General features: G+C 42.2%; 1 protein-coding gene across 2 annotated transcripts in view; it reads left to right on the top strand.

The window, feature by feature from the left end:
- MAK (male germ cell associated kinase) overlaps window positions 1-15,357 on the top strand; it is a 43,327-nt gene extending 27,970 nt beyond the window's left edge. The window contains exons 10-11 of one of the 2 annotated variants that reach the window (XM_047102191.1): window positions 4,608-4,739; window positions 13,799-15,357. In XM_047102191.1, the coding sequence (XP_046958147.1) occupies window positions 4,608-4,739; window positions 13,799-13,953 (287 nt within the window). In that variant the 3' untranslated portion in view covers window positions 13,954-15,357. The remainder of the gene's footprint in view (window positions 1-4,607; window positions 4,740-13,798) is intronic. The other variant, XR_006966178.1, reaches the window with a different exon arrangement.

Below are 15,357 nucleotides of genomic sequence, written 5' to 3'. Positions count from 1 at the left end.
GAACGAGAGGGTGATGGCTTGTTCCAGAATGGTGAACGTGGACACAGAAATGGGTAAAATCTCCATGTATTTGAGTAGTGGAAAGACAGGACTTGCTGACAGATGGGCACGGGTGGTGGTAAAGAATGGAGGAATCAGTGTTGTCCCCTGGGGGGGGGTGGTGACTTTACTCGAGAAAGGGGGAGATCAGGAGGGGACAGATGTGCGTAACTAGGGAATCTCGGGAGTTGGGGTCGGGATGTCTAGTGAACATCTGAGTTGATCTATCTAGGAGACGACTCAATATATGAATCCGGAGCTTAGGAGAAAGATCTAGACAGATGGTGGGTAGTTTATGTCATACCTGCAGGTAGCATTTTCTCCTCAAAGTCCACTTTAAAAAGTTTAAATTCAACCTAGCCTAAAAGGGAATCAATTTTTAAGTGACCATATATCTATACAGATTTATCTTTAGTCCAAAAAGAGGGAAAGATGAAGAGCTGAGAAAAGAAGTTTTAGGTGGAGGGAAAGACCCTGGCTTCTCTGAATAAACAACAGGCTGCACATTTAGATTTTACAAGAGCTTAGGAGAGAGTGAGGAGGGGTGAGGTGGGGAGAGCCAGCAGTATTCCGGTAAGACAGCACCGTGAGGGCAGGGGAAGGAATTTTGGGTTTATTCCAGCTCCGAAGGAGGCCTTTGGGGGGAACCTTGGGAGGTGAGTGGTGACATGTGACATACGTGTTAAAAAGATTGTGTAAAGGGTGGATCGCACAGGGCAAGACCAGAAGCAGGGAGGCCAGCTGGAAGCCACTGTGGTCCCCCAGGGAAACGAGGATGATGACTGAGAGGGAGCAGGGCTCCTGATAGATTTTGGAAATGGTCTTGCTGATGGATGTTGTAGAAAAGAAAAAGACAAAAGCCAGTTTGTGGCTTGAATCCTAGGTGGATGGTGGTGCTATGCTCTGAGATGGGGAAGACCAACGGGGAACAGGATTGGGTGGGAAAGAGGTGGTCAGGCTTGCATGCGGGCGGTTAGAGTCGAGATGCTTGTGAAACATTCCAGTGTGGAGAGGCCATGCAGGAGGGGGGAGGGAAGAGCCAGGAACACTGAGGAGGGACCTGGGCTACAGAGAACGGCGACACCCAGACAGTATTTAAGTCCATGCATTGAACAGGATCACCTACAGAGAGACTGTGAGTGGGAACGATGGTAGCGGTAGAGGAGGAGGAGGAGGACGACTCGAGAGAGAGGAAAGGAAGGAGCCAGGCAGCTGAGGGGGAAAAACCATGAACAGGGGGTTTGCAGAAGCTGAGAAGGAACCATTTCCCTGAAAGAGTTTGCTGCTTAGCGGTTATGAGAAGGGACAGAAATGCCTGATTAAACTGAACAGTGGGGAGGTCCCTGAAGGACCTGAAACTTGGCGAGCAGTTTGTCTGGAATGGTGAGGGAGAACGAGGCTGGAGTGGGCTGCAAAGTGATGAGAGGTGAGAAGTTAGTGACTGAACAGGTAGACAACTCTGGAGATGCTTCGCTGTGACATTTTGGTGTTGATACCATGAGGAGTTCCGATCCTGCTGCAAAAGCAGGGATGTAACAAAATTCCCAGAACACAGATTCATGGGGGATATTTTCCCCTGTTTAAACATAAATCAATCCTATAGCAAATCGATATTTTCTTATCTGTACAAGGGAGCCCTCTGGCGGTGGGAAAGGCAACTGTAAGTTTTTATCAGGATAAAGGGATCGAAAGCACTCTGTTTTCATAGTTCTGCTCCCTAATGTGGTTTTCTGGGACATATTTCAGGATACCTGAAACTGGTCTGGTCATTTCCTTTTTAACTAGAAAGATCTATCCGATCCTGCAAATTACTGTGGGTCAGAAGCATGGCTATAATTGAGACGCTAAATAGACTTGAAATTAGAACTGCTTGAAATCTAAACTTGAGTCTTCCTGTTCCCCTGTTGGCATTTTTTTGCCTTGAAGATGCCCCTCTAGAGCCGGATGAGATTTGAAACTAGAATTGAGCTCAATTCAGTCACTCAGACAAACATTTACTGAGCTCCTGTCATGAGCCAGCGATGACTGCAGAGGATAGAAACCGAAATAAGAAATGATGCTTGACATTTACAATCCATAGTTATTTTTATAATTAAGTATCTTTAGGAATTAAAAAAAAAAAAAGAATATGTTTGGGGGCTTTTTTTTTTTTTACCATAAAGCCAAGCATAAAAGCATCAATTGATTCTTAAGCGTCAATCTTTAGGATCATGGGAGCTCTAGAAATGTACCATATACTTTCAGGGCAGCATGGCATTATTCTACAAGACTTGGCAGATCTGTGACATTGGCCTGCAGGGAGAGGGACGCAAGAGTCCTAGTTATTGACCTGCTACTGACCGGCTGTTTACTGGAGCAAGACTTTGAGACTGTTTTCTGTTACTTACAGTGGGACTGCACTCACCTCTCCGCTCACCCTGTAAGCCTTAGGTACTTAATTATCGCATAAGGGAGTCGCAGAGTGTGCGATGGAAGTGAAAACCATCTCTGGGGGTGCCCTCTGGTCTCACTCCCTGCTCCCAGAACTGGGCTCTCTGGCACAAACCGATGCCACCTCGCAGGCGGGGAGGGCCGCTCCTTCCACAGCACTTTTGAAACCCTGCTCCTTCTCAAGTCCCGTTTATCGCCTCTGTCCTTCCTTCCACCCTGTGTATTCAACGTGCTGTGTTATTTCTACACTTGCCTTTCCCACTGCATTTTAAATTTCTTAACCTGGCACACAAATCCCTACTTGATTTGACTCCTGCCCCCTTCTCCAGCTTTATTTTGTGCCAGTCCCACTTCTTTCTCCATCCATGGAATGTCTCGGGGTTCCTTCCCATCTTGGGTCCCCAGCCTACACTGTGGCCTCTCCCAGGAGCACAGCTCCCACCCCCTCCCGAGTCCTAATCAGATTCACATTTCAGCTTAAAATTACTTTTTTTAAAGAAAGACTGGTGGGACTTTTAAAGTTTCTTCTGTTATTTGCCTGCCTTCTCGGCACCAGATTCCTTTAAACAATTTATATACCATTAATTACCTATTTGTAACTGTTAATGTTTCCCTTCCCTTAGATTATTAAGACCCAAAAGGGTAGACACTATTTTGTTCACCACTTTTTGTCCAATGCCATACACAATGCCTGCCTTGTGATAGGTGCTCAGTAGATATGTGTTCACTGATTTACTTACCTCTGAGGCAAGGGGTGATGGTATATTCATTTCTACCTCTGTCTATCAGTGTTTGGTATATAGAAGGTGCCCAGTAAAAGCTTGTAAACTAATATGTAAATGACTTCACATTCTAGATTGTGTCAATTTCCAAGAAATCTGGAATGTTCAAAAAGACAAAATTAAAGCAATTGTCTTTGCTAATGGATATATTTACTTAAAAAAACAAAAAACTAGGGATATCCGAAGGCTAACTGGATTAACAAAATAATTTAACTGCTCAGGGCCCATTCTTTGTTGAACTACATTTATGAAAACTGTTCATTTAAGGAGATTAGTTGTTCCCCCCTACCTTGCCTTGTCTTTGGGGGTAAAGGATTTTCTTGTATTGACTTCTTCGTATGAGTTATTGCTACCTTTTTAGTAAGTGCATCTTCTTTACTGTCAGGCAAGTGCCTATGATATATAGTTCTACTGGTAGGTCTTTTATCAGAATCCGAAATCCATAAGGAGCTCTATGCGATAAGAAAGGCAAATTATTTACATGGAGGAGTGTTTCATTAGAGTACTGATGACTGGTAACTTTGAGGCTCAGTACAGAGTAGCCTGGCCTTTTTATGGCTTCAAAACAAGGGATATTATTATATGTCTCATAAATGTGAAACCTTGCTGAGGAGTTCACTCTCTGAAGAGCCAGAGCTCATCCTGTCCGGAAAGAGGTGCTAACTTCCTACGTTAATGGTAGTCCTTGGTGAGGATTTCTCTTGTATTTGCTAACGAAAACACATGTACGACCCAGAGACGTAGACTGTGTGATGTCTTTACCTTCTCGTAAGTTGCATCCAATTTATTATCAGTGAAAAGAAGTCAAGTTCAGGAAGTTTTCAAATCTCTTAAGAATAAGTTAAAACACCACCCTTTGACCATTAGTACCAGTGTCTAAAGTTGCCTCCACATTTCACAGATTTCAGAAAATCATAGTTTAGATTTTATTATTGTCTAATATGCAATAAGTTTCAGAGATCTTTACACACGCACCACATGCAAGCTCTCAATTCTCCTGGCTACACGAAGTGTTCCTCAAGGGTCTGGCGCATATCCATGTATTTTTAAGTACGTACTTAAAACAAGTCAGTTTGAAGAAAATTTTTGTACCACCTCAATTTTTATAAGACATTGAGCCAGAGATGTCCAATGTTCGATGATTATTACTTGTATTATAGAAAATACCTTGTGTTTGCAAAACACACTGTGAGGATTCCACATTATTGAAGGAACTGCTACACTGTAACATAAATTTATTTCCATTCGCCTCCAACTTATTTCTAGTCTTCATTTGAATGTATTATGTATTTATCTGTCAAGTTAATGACCACACCCTAACTTTTCAAATGACTACTTTGATTTTGTTCTTCTAAGGTGTAAATCCCAAGAATGTGTCCTTGGTAGCCAGTGGAAAGGATATAAACCCATATACTTGGAGTAATCAGTTATTTCCTAAGTCATTGGGACCCATGGGGGCAGAACTTGCTTTCAAAAGGAGTAACGCAGGTAAAGTAAAAACACACTTAAAGTATAAATTTACATTGTTTTCCTTCTGCAGATTTTGACTTCTAACTATATTGCAGCTGCCTTCTTCCAACTGAGATAACCTTGGGGGTTTTTGAACTGGTACTTGAGCACAGGTGGTTTTAAGGCAGTCATGTGCCAGATCTCAACTTCCATGTGGATTCTTTCCTAAAATGGATCTCCCTGAGCTGTGTCTCTATTCTCCTACTTTACAAAACAAAAGACAAATTGCCTGTTTACTACGGTTGTTTCCTTTTTCCCCAAAGTGTAAAAATATCACCTATACCTGGGGTGCCAATCCAAGAGACAGTTTCGTAAGTTGGGAACAATGTTGAGGGAGTAATTGTGATAACTGGGGAACAAGTCCTGTTGAAGTCAAGTGGTTTCCAAATTTTGTGGTAACCTTCACAAAACTGAAGAGCCTAATTGAATTATTAGCTGACAGACAGTCAAAACTCGTTTTTAAAATCACTGTATGAGTTTTGGTCTAGAACTCTGAATAGAATTCACAGAATGTGGTGACAAAGCTGTAATAAAACACCTTTCATTCCCAACTATCTGTTTATGTTAAACAAGGTTTCTCAGTGCTTACATTTCCAAAAAGGAATAAGAAAAAAGGAACAGAATTGGTCCTGAAACCTGATTTTAGCAATAAGCAACATTCATTTGTGGACACGTAGACAGCTTGAATAAGCTGCCGTCTTTCTCAATGAGATGAATTTCCCCCCAAAATAATGCCTTTTAATGTTCAGTAATCAAAATTTATACTACTCAGCTTTTTTGATTAACTACATACAATGAATTGTCATAATTATAACTAACCTAATCCAGGAAAAAAGTATTTTAACATACTTATGGTTATAAAAAAATTTTTAAAGGTTTCAGTTTATACATACTTTTGAGTGGTCAATTTAAAGACTTTTAAGCCTAAACTTATATTTGTTTTTCTTAACCTAAAATTATATTTGGATAAAATCTGGGCTTTGACATGAATGAAAATAAAATTTTAGAGAGAAATGGGATTAATATGAAATTTCCAGCTGTTAAAAAGGAATATGTTCATGTATTTTGTAAGTCAATATTGGTGGGCATAAAATCACCACGGTATTGGGGCACCTGGGAGGTTCAGCTGGTGAAGCATCTGACTTGGGCTCAGGTCATGATCTCACCATCCATGAGTTGAAGCCCTACACTGGGCTCCATGCTGACAGCTCAGAGCCGGGAGCCTGCTTCAGATTCTGTGTCTTCCTCGCTCTCTGCCCCTCCCCCACTTGCACATGCTCTCTCTCTCTCAAAAATAAACAGACATTAAAAAAAAATTTCCTTGGGGCGCCTGGGTGGCGCAGTCGGTTAAGCGTCCGACTTCAGCCAGGTCACGATCTCACGGTCCGGGAGTTCGAGCCCCGCGTCGGGCTCTGGGCTGATGGCTCAGAGCCTGGAGCCTGTTTCCGATTCTGTGTCTCCCTCTCTCTCTGCCCCTCCCCCGTTCATGCTCTGTCTCGCTCTGTCCCAAAAATAAATAAAAAACGTTGAAAAAAAAATTAAAAAAAAAAAATTTCCTTAAATCACCATGGTACTTAGATTCCATTGGTTACGGTTAAAGGAGAGATGGAATAGTTTTATTTTTAAATGTCTATAATTATAATATGCCACAAAGGACAACTTTTGGAACTATAAAACTTATGCTGAAGGATCTTACATATTTGAAAATGTGTAAAGAAGTAAAGCATTCTTTTTAAAAAATAGATAGATAGTTTTCTGGTATTGGACCCAAAAACCACCTGAGGATCACTATGGTAATCTATTGGGATATTCTTTTTTTTTTTAATTTTTTTTAAAATGTTTTTATTTATTTATTATTTTTTTTAATGTTTATTTATTTTTGAGAGAGACAGAGACACAATGTGAGTGGGTTAGGGACAGAGAGAGAGGGAGACACAGAATCCGAAGCAGGCTCCAGGCTCTGAGCTGTCGGCACAGAGCCCGACGCGGGGCTCGAACTCACGAGCTGTGAGATCATGACCTGAGCCGAAGTCGGATGCTCAACCGACTGAGCCACCCAGGCACCCCATGCTTTTATTTATTTTTGAGACAGAGAGAGACAGAGCGTGAGCAGGGGAGGGGCAGAGAGGGAGACACAGAATCCGAAGCAGGCTCCAGGCTCCCAGCTGTCAGCAGAGCCCGACGCGGGGCTCGAACTCACGGACCATGAGATCATGGCCTGAGCTGAAGTCGGACGCTCAGCCGACTGAGCCACCCAGGCGCCCCATCTACTGGGATATTCTGATGTGACGTTCATCTTAACACTGTGGACATTTTAAGTGTCAAACACTGCAGCACTGTAATTCACTTATTTTTGCCAGTATTTTAAAATAATATCCACCGAACCAATACAAATGAGTTATGGTTAAATACAACTTTGAGTCTCGGGGGAATCTATACTTGGCTGGCATCAGATGAAAGCTGAGACCACACATGAGAATGCTTTCTCATGCTAAGGGTTCTTCCTGATCTTTTCATTAATCATCTAATCAATCCATTTTTTTCTCTGCTTTTCCTAAAACATTCTTATTATTCATTCTTTCTTTCTACCTGCCTTCTCTTCAGAGGAAAGCATAATTAAACCAATCGAAAAACTATCATGTAATGAAAGTTTTCCTGAAAAATTAGAGGACCCACAAGGTAATTTCTGGGCATTCTAGATGAGTGCAACTTGTTCTTTGAATTCCTTGTCCACTTTTCTTTCCCACATTTGCTCTGAATCCTGTCATACAAGGCCACTATGAAGGCCAAGGTCACCTTGTTTGAGAAGTCAGACGAGGACTAGGAGAAAGAGAAGCATTCCACATCATCAGAAACACCATTCTTCAGTAGTTGGAATTCTAAGACTAACATGCTCTCAGGAAGTTCTATGCTCATCTTCTTAAACTAATTATGACAATTTATATAAGTGAAGCAAATCTGCTGAAAAGAATTAAAAGATTTCCTTATTTCGTAATCAGTGTTCCTGCAAAACTTCTTTTTAAGTTCTGAAACTCATTTTTGAAGTGCTAACAATCATTTAACATTAAAAGCTAACCAGGTTAATAGAGGCGGTAGATTTCCTAGGGGTTCAAGGTCGCTGGTGTCAACAGTGCTATTGACTCCAGCCTAAAGATCTGCAGCTCACAAGGCACTTCGAAACTACGTAGCCGAAGTAATTTAAGAAAATTTCCTTTTCTGTGCATTTTTCCGTAGCAACTTCTTCTTGTAATAGTAAGATGCAGCCTATTAACTCTTCGGCACACGACTTTTAGAATCGGACATATCCCCATACTATCACTCAGTAGGCCTTGTGACTGTGGACAAGTTCCTTAGGCTCCCTACGTCGGTTTCCCCACCTACAAAATGGAGGAAATAATATTTACCAATGTATTATTATATAACCATACCTAGGATTCTTGTCACAGTAAGCATTTAGTAAGTGTCTGCTCTGGTGAGAAGGATGAGACCAAGAGCAATGTTCTGAAGCTGCTGCTGAACGTGATCACTGCCTCGAACTTTCTTTCAAAAATCTTTCAAAGTAGAGGGCTGACTGCCGATTCTGAATGGGCACTCGAGGGAGGCGATCATGCTCATATTCAGTAGTGTTAAAACTGTATAAGCTGATAACGTGCTCACTGTGTAAAATCCCATTTCTGCGACAACGCTGCTGTTTGACGTTTGTTGGTTCAAGAGCAGACACTTACTGGGAGCCTACTATGCACAGCGCTGTGACAGACTCAGGGACGAGAAGTTCAGAGTCCACACTTGCGAACAAGTAACACTGTGAAAAATGCTTCAGTCATAGCTGCCAAGCAAGCAGTTCTTGAAACCACCACCATGATCTGAGCCCCGTTTCACCTCCTTGCTGACACACCTGTCTCCTCTCCTGCACGGCTAGGCTCTCGAAGGAGAACTTACATCTATTTCTTCCCTTATTTCCAGTTTGCTCTTCAGCTCACTGTCCTTTGTCCTCAGATGGCTTCAGGCCACTGAAACAGCTCCTGCCAGGTCCTGACATTATCCTAGTGGCCAGATCCCAAGGGTGGTGCAAATCCATCAGACCTCTGCCTCTCTGGCCTCCCTCCTCTCTCTGCACACTGTATCCTCTTGGCTATTCAGACCCTGCTCCTCCCATCACCTGCCCTCCCTACTCCCTCTTCTCCACGGGGTCCTTTTCTGTCGTTTCCCTCAATGCTGGTGCTCCCTGGGGTTCCATTCTGGATCTTTGCACATCCACGGTCCCTCTGAGCTGGCTCCTCCAAGCCCATAGCCCATAATTGCCATAGCTTGATAATTCCAAATCTCCAGGCCTGCTCAACACTACAACTCAAATATCCCATGGCCATCATGTCTTTCCAACAAACCTGATTCTCCTGTACTGCTGTTGTTAGTCACCTAAGATACAAACTTAGGGGTTTATATTCCTCTTTCCCTCCCCCTCCTACCCCATATACCCACTCCGTTCTCTTCTGCATTGCCTCTGTGACTCCCTGAATTCAGGTCCTCATACTTACTCATTTCAGCTATAGCAATGACCTCCTGTCTTCTGCCTCTACATTTCCCTCCTTCAGCCCCTCACTCTACTGCCCCCAGGTTGATCATTCACTAATAGCTATGAGGATGATGATGATGACAGCTGACATTTATTGAACACCGGATTCTATGCTAAGTGCTTTGCCTACATCTCATTCAATCCCTACAACAACCCTATGAGAGTAGGTGCAGTCATGGTAGTGATTTTGCAGAACGAAGACAAAGCACAGAAAGCAGTGCAGGGATGGGGGCTTCCTGGCAGGAGACATACTCTCAGGGTGAGAGTGGAGTCATAAAAAAAAACCTGGTGTGTTCAGGGCAAACAGCCTTGGGTTCACATTCTAACCTGGTCACTTACCGTGATAACTTAAGCAAGTTCTGAGAGCCACAAGGTGTGGGTAAAATATACCTCCCAAAGGGTTGTTATACGGACTGAATAGGATGGTCTCTAAAGCCATAGCTCAGTGCTTAAAATAGAGTCAGTCCTCAAAAAATAGAATCTAGAATTAGTAGGCGTGTAGTATTCAAGTTACTCTCGGGTGCTTTAAAATTTTCACCTTCTGACTATGAAACTTTATGATACATCACTAGGAAGTCTTGGAAGTTATGCTACTTACAATCAGTCAGGATACATTCCTTCCTTTCTCAAAAAAGAAGTGGGGTCAGCTGGCCAGAGGATACACTTAGCACCTCTTGGTGCAACAACTACAGGTAAGAACTTTAGAGTTTTTAAGATTTCTGACCAGAAAGGAGCTTTTTCTAAGTTTATACACTTTGCCCAAGTGGAGACTTTTAAATTAGTCTCACTCACCTTGTTAACACAGTTCTAATGATTTTTGGCAAAATGCCCCTTCTTCTGAAGGTGCGGTCTGCGAGTCTCTTGTAAGAGCTGCCTTTAACAAAGTGGTGACTGGCAAGGCATACGGATTATGCCATTGAACCTGCACAAGACTGGATGAGGTAGACCTTTTACAGAGGAGGAAAGTGACATCAAGTAATTGACCGAGGGTCACCCAGCTCCTAAGTGGTGGAGCTGGGAGAGGAGCCGGTTTGTGAAATTCGAGAACATGCTGTGTGACCCAACGGGATGTAAAGAAGGTGCATTTTTCAGAGCTGCCCGCCCGGTCGGTACCTGGCACAGGGTGGGGGCTTCATAAACACGGACATGCTGTTCCTGTATCACTCCACAGGCAGTTCCTGTGCAGAGTGAAGGGAGCCGTGGCAGAACTTTCCCACCCTGGCTCTGGCTTTGCACCGGTAGTAGATGGTGGAGGCTTGGCTTATTCCCCCGCCCTCCGGTTATGACCAAGTAGGCTGTGTGCCCTGCGGTGGCGTGGTGGTGATTCTGTACTTGAGCTTGACCAGGTCTGACTATGAAGGCTCTCAAAACAACTCTAAAATAGAAGTCCTCAGGAAGGCACTTAAAATAAACATTAAGGCAGACAGTCAGAAGTTCGGGAAGATAGGGAGTTGTATAAATTCCCTCCGAACTTCAAACTCCTGGTTAGAATTCACACTCTAAAGTTCTCTGAAGTCCAACCTCTCAAGTTCACACTGCTGGAGCTAAAACTGCGAGAAACACGGGACTTCTGTAATTTATGATTTCGTACCACAGTAGCACTGCTCAAACAGTACTTAGTTACTTTATCTGTGAAAAGCATTGATTCATTATCTCTCTGCGGAAACAAAATATGTAAGTAAACACCTTATACACAGCAAGTGATTTTTTTTTTTTTTTTTGAAGCCTCAGGTATTTTAAGCCAGCCTGACAATGAGTCAGCAGCCATGGCTTAGTAGCAATTTTTAGAAGAGGAGAAAATCAAAATGTTTCAAACTGGTTTGTTATCTAAGTGTCTGCTCTTAGAAAGTGAAAGTGGGCATTTTAGAAAACGGTTTTTGTAAGATATTGAAGGCCTTTGTATATTAAGCATTCTGTCAGATTAGCATGCATGTTCCTGTTTTCTTTTAAGTAAATGCTTTCTCATAACTTTTCATCTCTTCATTTGCTCTGCTCATCAGATGTTCCTACAGATGGTGATAGGAGGAAAGGTAAAAAAAGAAGTAAATATTAATCATCCTCAAGTGGTCAATGCCAATCCTTAGGAAAACACTGTTCTGTAAGAGATGTGTCTTTCAGTACTCCCACTGGTGTGAGAGTTTCCCACAAAAGAATAAAAGCAGGTCATTACCGTATTTCCTCGACTATTTCCCCTTCTCTCATAGCCTTCCTCTCTGCTCTTCCCCAGCCTCGCCCCCAGGATTAGAGAAGAAAAATCGAATTAATTTCTTCCAGCTTCCCCTTGTAATCTCTCACCCCAAACTTCCCAACACCTCCTCCCCGAATCCCTGCCTTGTGGTAATCAGGGTGACTTCTTCCCTACACGGCCGGCCGCCCTTTGCAAGGGCAGGGGGGGCCCTGTTCTAAGTGAGCTATGTTCATTAACTCTACTCCAGAAGGTACTATTATTACGGTCTTCATTTTACACGGGTTTTACTTCTTGCTAAAGGTTACATAATCAGGGCACGCATCACAGGCAAACATCTTTCCTTTAGCAAATATTTTCTGCAGGAAGTTAAATGCCCTTGATAGGACACGTGCTGTTTTTAAAAAGAGGGCACAGCAAGCGTGAGGGCTGCCTGCCCCACTCTAAGGAGGTGCGGGGCAAGGTCCGGCTGACACAAAAGTGTTTCTTGCCCTGCCCCCAGATCTCAGCTCCTGTGGCAGCTGCTGAGTTCTTCACCAAGGGTGCTTGAGTCCTGAAATTATTATTTCTCAGAAAGGAAATCTTGGCAAAATGATTCCTCTTCAGCAGTTTTAAAAATGTTTTCCTGGACATGGTTTCCCTCAAATGCATTCAGGACCTGACGTAGCTAGGTCATGAGCTGGGAAAAAAGTTCTGTTACTCCCCAAATCCCTCATGTTGCAACACCAGAGGCTCGCCCAACTGTTAGCTGAAGACTTCGTCCCCTCTCCTGTCCCCTCTCCCGTCTCTGAAATCACTCACCAGGGGACTCTCTGCCTCTCTCTCCTCCTCGCTCCACTCCCTCCCTCTCACCTGCTCTCTCCTCCACCCACAGGCCCATTAGGTCTGCAGCCTTCACAAATTTAACAGACTGGTGTGTGTCCACACTCCCGTGGGATAGAACAAAAGGGCTGTTCCTGGAAAACCTGGTTAACTGTTTAACCAGTTCTTCCTTCACAGTTCAGGGTTAACTGGCTATTAACCCACCTTGTCAGGTCGCTTTCTATCGCCTTGAACCTGGAGAATTTTAAACCTGGTCAGGGCGGGATGATAGGACCAGGTGACTATCCCCAGGGCAGTTCCTCACTTAATGCTTTATTCCCATTAAGCTGAGGTCAGCAGCACACTGGACCCACGTGCTCCCATAATTTCCCCTCCACTCCCAGTTTTACAGAGAAAGTTTAAGAAAAAAACAAAAACAAAAACAAAACCGGGAAACCATGCAAGTGAATAGAGTATGGGTAGTGTTCAGTGTGCAAAATGGTCAGACTCGTCTCAAAATTGACACTTAGTTTAATCCAAGAGTGTCAGCCACCACACAGTGTGAAACGATACTTAAATCCCAAATTGAAGGATCAAACATCCCTCTTCAGATAGAACATCTATGATGCTCAGCCGTAAATATGAAGTGAGGGCAGGCGAAGGAAGGACTGGAGAAGAGTCCAGTCATTAAAGTTCTCTGCCAAATGATTTACTGCTCTGTCATTTGAGATGTTTAAGCAATTTTAGCTTGTAAGCTGTTCAGATAACAAATATTTAACAAATCAAAATTTCACAAATATTTAATCAGTCAAATTTATGAATAAAGCAGACCCTACGATGAACGGTTTGGGATCTTAGGACTGGCTCACCTTTTAAAGGAATTCTGTTATCGCCCTTCATTTTCCCAATTAAAAAAAGGAAGTTTCTTGCTTCTAAAAACCACATTTTTATGGTTAAAAGAAATCTACTATGGGATCCCATCTGTGGAGCTCCATGAAGCCCAAGCTTTATAGGATTCACAATTACAAATAAAGTTTCCGTAGTGGGTATTACGCTCGAGTATTATTCAGATGTAACCATTGTGTGATTTTACAAAGTCACTAATAACACTGTGGGTTATTGCCTGTTCAACCTGAACCAAGAATTTTCTTGGTCATCCTAATTCATGTTGCCAACCTAAATGTGATAGGCATTTGAGTGAACCCATAAAAGCAGCAGCAGTAGTCAGAACTGTAAACCAGAAATACTGGCTCTTGAGCTACTGAGAATTCTCTATGAACATCACACCACACTAGAATTTTTCGTTTTACTATTAAAAAAAAACACACAAAAAACAAAAAAACCCTTAGAGACCACAGAACTAATCTTTTAAAGATAAATTCAAAACTCCCCCATGAAATGAAAAGATTTAAACTGCCTTATTTTCAATTTGACAATCCAATGAATAAAGTTCTAACTTCCAATTCTGATTTCTTCCAGAATACACCTGGAACACAAAACCCGGTCGGGGGCAGTTTTCAGGACCTACTTACAATCCTACGGCCAGGAATCTTAACGTTGCGAACCGTGTGCAGCCGGTTCCCTCAGTGCACGGAAGGACAGACTGGGTGGCCAAATATGGCGGCCACCGGTAGGAGAATGGTGCAAAGCCCCACAACATTCTCCACAGAGTCCATGCAAGTCCCCGACCCTGGGGAATGTGTACAGATGTCTATTTCTACTGAGTTCTGGAAGCAATACGAAGTAGTGGGTACTCTGCAGAGCAAAAATCATCTCCTACTATTTTCTTTCTTTCCTAGAAATGAAATCCAATTTCTTAGCATCAATTGCCCACAGCGCTGACACGCGTACGGGTAGGACTTTACAAAGTATTGAATAAACTATTTGCCAAAGTATCAAGTGTTTGATCTACCAATTAATAGTTACTAAGTATAAGACACTTTTTTAAAAAAGCCTCCAGAAAGTGTTTAGAATGTTTTCGTTTTCATCTGTTATTTGCCTAAATTAATTAATATTTTGATTGGCCTCAGAGGTGTTTTTGTTTTGCTTGGTTTTGGGTTTTTGTTTTTTTTTTAATGGCAACCTCGGTGGTCTGTCAATCAGAGCTCGTATTTGGCTAAGGCTCTATATTACCAGTTTGGCAATGGCAGAGAATGCTGATTTATCATCTGGTTTTCTACTCTGAAATTATGGAAGCAGTGGTAATTCTTGAGCAGGGCATCTTTCTTCGGAATAAATTTATCTTTAACATAAAGATTTCAAAATTATGACACCCGATGTTAGTGGAGAAAGAGTCTATTGTTTGACTTTGACCAACACAACTCCTGTGAATTCGTGGTGACTATCAACCTCAATGGCTTAATGACTCCCAGATCAACCAAGGTTCTCATCTTTACATCATTAAGAGAGTTCTTGAAACTGTGATGTTTGCTCATCACACTTTCAAAATACCTTGTTTCCATGTTCCTACCAGACACAAAGATGAGGTGCGCCAGCTTTCGCCCAAAGCAAACTCTTGCTGCGCTGCAGATCGCTGACCTGGCTCCGACCTTGATATTTACTCTCAAGAGCAAATGCAATTCAGTTGCTATAGCAGTGATTCACTTAGTACAATTTTTTTTTCTCAGTTCTGTTTCTAAACTGGTACTTAAAAGAGACATCTTGAACTTGGGACTATATTTAAATTTGCCATTTTATGGACTGAACGTTAATACTGTATATTCTTTTTAAAGAATAATACTGTTATCAACTGTAATTTTTATGTGTTTTTTGACTTTGTAACAAATGCTAATGTAATTGGCATCATCTTGTGGACATTATCCAAAGACATCATAAAATAATAGTAATACGGTATTTTTGTATAGAAGATTCAGCTCACCTTGTTGAAAACTGTTAAAATCTGAAGAGTAATTTATGATGATGGTAATGGCTATATCTATTTGTACAGTTTTAATTAGTGTCTCAAAGCTAAAAAAAATTATTTTGTGTTGCTGGAAGATTTTACACTTCTTGATAGACATTAAAATTAATATAGTTCA

The sequence above is a fragment of the Lynx rufus genome, unplaced genomic scaffold, assembly GCF_022079265.1.
Source record: "Lynx rufus isolate CCGP_SWC_20201006 ecotype Redwood Valley unplaced genomic scaffold, mLynRuf1.p SCAF_6, whole genome shotgun sequence".
NCBI lineage: Eukaryota > Metazoa > Chordata > Mammalia > Carnivora > Felidae > Lynx > Lynx rufus.
This window is presented reverse-complemented; position numbering and strand designations above follow the sequence as displayed.